General features: G+C 40.1%; 1 protein-coding gene across 1 annotated transcript; it reads left to right on the top strand.

Moving 5' to 3' along the window:
- Positions 1 to 1,597: 1,597 nt before the first annotated feature.
- Positions 1,598 to 2,673, top strand: LOC100989277 (anaphase-promoting complex subunit 15-like). Its single transcript, XM_034950216.3, has one exon. The coding sequence runs from the start codon at positions 1,737 to 1,739 to the stop codon at positions 2,091 to 2,093; it is 357 nt and encodes a 118-aa protein (XP_034806107.1). The 5' UTR covers positions 1,598 to 1,736; the 3' UTR covers positions 2,094 to 2,673.
- Positions 2,674 to 7,741: the final 5,068 nt, after the last annotated feature.

The raw sequence follows: 7,741 nt of genomic DNA, 5'->3' as shown, positions 1-7,741 counted from the left end.
ATAATAACTTCTTTTTCTTTCGTTGAAAACGTGGTCTGATTTCCTGTCTTTGACTTAAACTCCCATAATGTAAAAAATCCAAATCAGGTACTAAGAAAATGCACAAATGAAAAATGTTTTAATATTGTTATGGGAATTTGTTATACATCCAAATCATATTATATCATCAGAAATCATAATAATACCATTATACTGTGCAATTATGTGCTTCAGTGGCAACTTATCATGTGTTTACTATAATTATACCATTCGACTAATTACAGCAATCATGCCATTTAGTGGCTGAATTCTTAGCTCTGAATTCCATTGATTGGGTGGACTTTATAATTCTATGAGGTTTTGTGCCTTGAATTTGATGAATGTAGAACTCGAATTTTGTGTTGCTAGCTTAAAAAAAATTCCAGCAATAATTTCGAGGTTTGGGGATGAATATGTTTATCATTTATCAAAATGTCCGAAGGAGGGCAAATTGCTGTTTTTCCATCGCAAGCCTGGGCCCTAAAGCGGAGTGGGCTGTTAGACTAAGTCCTTGTCTGTAGAGCAGAGACTCATGTCTGCATCACTCAGGAGCCAAAGGGTTAAAGTGAACTGACAGGTTGCTGAACTGAAAAGAGAAGTAGTTTGGTTACTTAGTAAAATTAGTCAATCAGTTTGACTTTTTTCATTCTATTGATCACTTGCTAAACTAAATGGATTAGATGGACAAATTTTATTTGTTAGCACTGTACAGCTAGGAGTCCATAGAAGGACACTCAACAATCGTCAACACATCCTGTAAATAGAGGTTCAGCTACAAAAATTAGTCCACATAACCTGTATTATCAAATGTCTATTTCATGCAATGCACTATGTTACCTTCTGAGAAAGAAACAAAGCCATTTCAGACAGAAGTCCCATATTCACCCAGCATAACCTATCAAATAATCTTCTCATGTTTGTGAGGCTGGGAAAAGCTAGCCTTCCAAAGGAAAATTACATAAAGCGCATCTTAAATTTCCTAATCAACTTGAGTGTTACTCTCCATACTTACCTCTGAGAAGGAAGCTAAGAAATCATTCGGGTGGGGTTAGATCTTTTAATCCTTCTGTTGGGTAACAGCTTCAGCAGGGTGGAGTGAAGTGAATCTTGCCAGTGTTTTCGGGCCTGGATCTGCAATTTGAACTGTTAGCCTTTGGAAAACTCACTAAATGTTCAAGTCTCAATTTTCTTATCTCTAATAAGGGAATGAAAGGTAGCTACTCTGTAGGACTTTTGTGAGGTTTAAGGGAGAATACCAACACTTTTTAAAATCTATGTATCCAAATATATAGAACTTTTACCCTCTGGGTTTCAAGAGGAAATACTTTAATAAGAAATTCACGTTCTTCCCCTGAGAAAGATCTTAGATGTGATGCAACTGTTTGCAGGGACATGAATATCTACAACTTTCTAGAGCATTTCCCATTAGATTAATATATTGAAATAAGCAAAAGCTTTGACATTAACGGCTCTGCTGAGTTGTCTCTCTTTTTCAAAATCAGAATAACAGGGTTAGATGATCACATAAAACTGCTTGGGGGTGAGTCCCGGATTCTGGTGGGTTCTTCCACTCAGGCTTGGTGAAGCGCTTCCGGGTCTCCACTGGCTGCAGACCCTGGCGCGAGGAGGACACTGAGGCCCAGAGAGGTTAAGTGACTCTGCCAAGGTCAAACAGCTAGTAAGTAGTGGAGCCAGGACTCAAACCCAGTCTAGGAACCATGTCCACTTTGTTTCCCTCACTCTTCCTTTGTGGGACTGAGACACTGTGGTTTAATCTGGATCCACCTTGTATGGAAGAGACAGAGCTGCAGCAGCAGGAACAGCAGCATCAGACCTGGCTCGAAAGCATCACAGAGAAAGACAACAATCTGGTTCCTATTGGCAAGCCAGCCTCAGAGCACTATGATGATGAGGAAGAGGATGATGATGAAGACAATGAGGATAGTGAAGAGGACTTAGAGGATGATGAGGACATGCAGGACATGGACAAGATGAATGACTACAATGGGTCACCTGATGACGGAGAGGTCAATGAGGTGGACATGGAAGGCAACGAACAGGATGAGGACCAGTGAATGATCTAGGTAGACAAGGCAGGGTGCCCTCAGGGAGATTCCAGGCCAGCCCAACCTACCCTGCATCCCAACCCCCAACCCTTGCCCACAGAACAAACTGAAGGCCCCAGTGCCTGAAAGTGCCCTTGGGCACCTCCTCAGCTGCTGCCAGGATCTGGTCTCCTTGGCCTCTCCCAGGCCATTAGTCTGCACTTGAAATCCACAGAGCCTGAGCCCACTCCACCTTCCTGGCCAGTACCTCACCCCTTGGTTGCCAGGTCTGGTCTCTTTCTAAGTTTCTTTAATAAAGACAAAGGAGTGATTTCCCCCCAACATCCACACCCCAAAGCAAAAAAAAAAAAAACTACTTGGAACTTGAAAGAAGATCTTAGGAAGAATATCAAATATTTACCACTAATCAAAATTTGATAAACAACGTGAGAGCACAAAAGAATGTCATCCCATATCAACTTTAATATCTGGTATTTAGATTTCAATTTTTATTTCCAAGTTGCATTAGATCATTAATTAGTTATAAAGCAATTGAGTCTTATCATAATACCCGAGAAAGAAACAAGTGTAGGAGAATGCAGCACAGACATATCTTTTTAATTTGGTGGTGAAGTATTAATAATGAATAATAATTGACATTAATGGGTACTCATAAAATATTTATTATTTTAGCATGTTCTGAATAAAACTTATAATGTATTCCATTCGATTATTCTGTATTACTAATTCAAGAGCAGCACAAATTATGAAACTGTGTCCTGCATATTTATTTGTTTCTTTTGGCTACTCTTGTCCTCTTAAGAGCTCATTTTTATTGGAACTAAGCTTTTACTCAGCTGTCATAAGCATCCAAAAACCCTTCAAGAGACAATTCAGAGTGGCTTTAGACAACTATCTTTAGACTATGATCATGTTTTTCTGCCGAGTTTGTAAAATAATAATTCCCAAATGACAATAATGAATGCAATAGCCCAGCTATTCTATAAGCCACAGAACTGTGATAAAACAAAAACAATGAAATAGTACTTCCTCCAATATGTCAAGCATGAGCTTGCTTTCACTGCCCAGGAAGTCATTTGAACCTTGTTTATGCAACAATAAAAGATGATTGAATCCTGCTTTGTGCATGTATAGCCCAAGTCAAACATCAGTTGGAGCAGTAAGTTCCTGGAATGTCTTCAGTGAAAGGTACCTGAGCCCTCACCCGCTCACGTATCTCCCACCACTGCCTGGATGGTTTTCTCCTCTTGAGGTGTGATCAACATCTGCCTGCACGCTTCCCTTGAACACTTCCCAAAGATGAGTCCAGCTGGTTGCCTTCTAAGTTTGAAGGCTTATGAAAGTCCTTAAAAATGGCTCCTAGACTGGACCTTATTCTAGATGTGGCTTGACAGGTGTAGAATATCATTGCCTTTCTTTCAACCAAACAATTCATTCTTGTTGGTATAGCCTGAAAATGCATTCGTGGGTTTTGCTCGCCATATTATTGTCTTCTAGGGTGTCTGTAATCATCCCTAAATGTAGAGGACCTTTCCTTGTTTTGCAAAACAGTGACATGTTTGTGCACCTAAATCACTCATCATTACTTTGCTTGGTACACGATGAGGGTCAATCATACTGATCTACAAAGCTGGGTCATTTTTTTTTCTTCAGTAAAATTTTCACTGTTTGTTTCTTTCATTAGGGGTATGGAATGTCAGGTGTTAAGTTTAGTCAGCCCGGGATTTGATTTCTGGTTTATCTGTTGAGTAGCTAACTATGGGTAATTTACAGGCTTCCCATACTCTTTACATTTTTTACTTAAAAAATGGATAAATTAGTTTGTGTCTCAAAGGATTGTTGCAATCAAGAAAATTGATAATGAATGTAAAGTGCTTACTGCAATACCTAGGGCATAATAGTTACATAATAAAAGCTGTAATTGCTTCTTTCTCAATTATTCTGGTAGCTTCCAGAGAAAATCAATTTCTTTATACCCAATCTCTGTTCCTATCCTGTGTTTTTCATGTGTTTTGTTCTTTTTCTCTGAATCCTTAGAGTATCTCGTTATCTATTTCATTGATTTAGCTTTTCCTGTATGCCAGTTTGGATCTTTTGCTATCCAGTGCAGATTTTAATTCTGCTTTTCTAATTTTGGTTTCCTTGAAAGCGATATGGCCTCTATCTTTGAGTTTATGTTTTCACTTCCACTGGTATTTGCATCTCACTCTGTTATGTTTTCCATTTTCACTTGTTCTCTTCTTGGGGACTTTCTGCCTGTTTGTCCCAGGAGCCTCTTGATTCTAGTAGGAGATGTAATTCTTAAACGTTTTGTTCTATTTCTGTAGTAAGCACTTTTGCTACTAGAAGTTTCCTTTCTTGAGATTTTAAAAGCTCCATGTTCATTTTCTCTTTTCTTATTTCTGAAGAAGCAATCAATCTATCTTTGGTATTTGTCAACAGAATGAAAAAAGGGAGTCCCTTAGGCTTCACTGACCTGCTATGCAAAGACCTGCACCAGGGATTGGCAAACTTTATCTGTAAAGGGCCAGAGAGGAAATATTTTAGGCTTTGCTGTTGCAGTTATTCAACTCTGCTGATGTAGCATAAAAGCAACCAAAACATGTAAACAAGTGGGCATGGCTCTATCCAGATAAAACTTTATTTGCAAAAACAAGCAGCAGGCCAGACCTGCTCTCAGTTATAGTTCACTGACCCCTGGTCTTGACTGTGAACTCCTTGAAGGCAAGGAGCTTTTCTGTTTCATTCACTTCTGTGTCTGAAGCACCCAGGACAGTTCCTAGCTCATCTTAGACCTCAGTAAATACTGACTGAGCAGCTGAATTATTATTTTATGATGAGTAGCTGGAAGAGGGAATGTGCACTTCCCCTGGCCCTATTTCCTCCATCATCTTGTGTGGATCTGCTGAAATATCTCAGGGTAGGGTCTGTCTTTCCCCTTGTGGCTGACTTTGGTTGTATTGCAATGGCCAGTTGCATGTGTCAACTGGGCTTGACCAGCTGTTTGGCCAAACACAAGTCTAGATGTTGCTGTGAAGGTGTTTTTTAGACATGATTACATTTGAAGCATTCAAGTTTAAGTGAATCAGATTACCCTCCAATATGTAACCCTCCAACCTTATTCATTTGGTTGAAGGCCTTAAGAGCAATGACTGAGGTCTCCCAAAGAAAAAGGAATTCTGCTGCAGCAGGGAAATTCTGCACAGTTTCTAATTTTCAAACTCATGACTGCAACATCCAATCTTACCTGAATCTCCAGACTGCCAACTTGCCCTGAAGTTTCAACTTATCATCCCCTCAAACTGGATGAACCAATTCTTTAAAATCAATCAGTATATCTATATCTACCATCTATGTATCTGTCATCTACCTATCTATCATTTATCTATCTATCCATGTATCCTATCTATCTACCTATCATCTGTCTACCTACCTACCTACCTACCTATCTATTATTGGTTCTGTTTCTACAGATAACTTTTATACATATATTGATGGAATACATGAAATAGCGTGTCCCCAGCCTGCACTGTGAAGGGCCTGCTTTTGTCTCTGACACCCCTCTCCTTACTTCCATCAATGAGGCCCACACCAGATGCAGGTCCATACTAGATGTGCATGATCTGTCAGGATTCTCCCTGCCCCATTCATTGCCTTCCCAAAGCTGCAGTCTCCAGTGAATGTAGACATAGAGCAATGAGCAACAGATGGGGCAAGGGAGAGGAGGGGAGCCCTTCTGCAGCATGGGACCATATGTGCCAAGGGCGGGCTTGTTCTGTTTTATCTTTTCTTCGCATTCCCTTTTTCTTTCTTCATGGTTCTGTATAAGGGCCAGGCTTTCCTCTATTCCTTGTTCCCAGAAAGACGAGCAGAAGGGCCTCCTAGAGAAGTGCCCAGAGCTGGGCTTGGAGGAGCATCCCCGTCAGCCCCAGAGCTCCCTCTTCCAGCATATCCAGCCTGCTTGACTGGGCTCTGCAGGTTAGTGGTGCTGGATGGTCCAACTCATATTCAATTCAGCAGAGAGGGCTTGGGGGTCACACTTGGGCAACCATCCTAGGCCATGTCTCCAATCTAGCTTTCACCAGAGAAGCATGAATTCTATAGATTATTAAGCACTGGCTTGGCCACCAAAAAATATATTTTGGAAACCAGTTCTTTTAAGGAATCCTAAAGAGAAGGAGGACCTTCTAACACTTGAGGAAGCCTTCTACAATGTTCTCAGACAAGGAAATTTATCTCCGATCTGGAATCTTCTAATTATCCTGCTTGCTTTTCTGTAATAGTAATGATCACAACTTTTGCACACATACCCTAACTAGAAGGCTCTGTGAGAGAGATAAATATCAAAGCATCCTCTTTTATTTACCATCATCTAATAGGTGCCTATCATAGTCCCTATCTTTGGTAGTAATTGCTATATGAGTACTTACAGTACTTATATGCTATCTAGGTAATTTCTGAATGAATGGATGCATATTTGGCTACATGGATGGTTCTACTAGGATCTTTCTTTCTGGTAGCATAGTAATTAAGGACATGATGGTACATTTCCATTATTTATTTAAAATGTAACCAGGAATTAGTGTGATGTAAAAAAGTGGGTAGTTTCTTGAACATAACCTTCTTCATCCCCTTTTGGAAAACTGGGGTGTTTGCCTGAGTCTACAGTTTCACCCCTATCTATCTCTCTCAGTTTTTCTTTCTTTTTTTTTCTTTTGTATTTTCTGTAGTGACAGAGTCTTGCCATGTTGCCCAGGCTGGTATTGAACTCTTGGGCTCAAGCAATTCTCCTGCCTTGTCCTCCCAAAGTGTTGGGATTACAAGTGTGAGCCACCATGCCCGGTTCCTCTGGTTTCCTGAGGGTGTGTCTATGTTCATGTCTTCAAATCTTCGTGATAAGCTGCGATAGACTCAGTCTGAGCATAGGCGTAATTTCTTTGAAGCAATCTAATACTCCTTTACGCTCACTCCTAGTGGACTTTAGTTTCCTCTGACTCATGTTTTCCTCTATATCCACTCTGAGGATTATTCACCTACACATTCAAGATACAATAATAAAGAACTGTAAAGCTTTCTTTGTGCTTCATTTAACACTATTTCATCAGCCCCAAGCACTGAATCTATCTCTATCTCCTTTGCTCCACTTTTTCTGCTTCGAATATAGCTTTCAAAATAGTTTTGCTCACAGAATTTTTGCCAAACTTGCTAAATGTTTCCTGGGATTTACCATCTGGTATACGCTTTGGAATGAGGAGGAAAAAAAAAACAGTGTGGAAATATGCAATAGGATTACGATTTAGGAGGATAAAGCAAAAGTTCCATTTGCCATTGTGCACAAGGTCCAGTGAGTGACAAAGACCCCCCAAGGTCGTGGAAACGACAGGATTTGGAAGCCAGCATGAATAGCAGTAATCTAGAAAGCCTGGAATATCTCCTTGCTACCTGAGCTGATCTAGCATTCCAAGTGAGCAAGTAGGAATTATGGGAGGGGATTGGAAGGGAAGGTTACTTTAAAGGGAAGCATCTCTTCCAACCACCCATTCTGCTCAGACTACAACTTCTTTTCATTTTAGAAAAGCATTTCTCTTATTCTGTAGCACATGTATGGTTACAAAAAATTAATAACATAGTTTACATTAATTTTGTGCATTTGGTGG

This window comes from Pan paniscus, chromosome X, assembly GCF_029289425.2.
Source record: "Pan paniscus chromosome X, NHGRI_mPanPan1-v2.0_pri, whole genome shotgun sequence".
Taxonomy (NCBI): Eukaryota; Metazoa; Chordata; class Mammalia; order Primates; family Hominidae; genus Pan; species Pan paniscus.
Note: the sequence above shows the minus strand (reverse complement) of the source record. Positions and strands in the feature narration are given on the sequence as shown.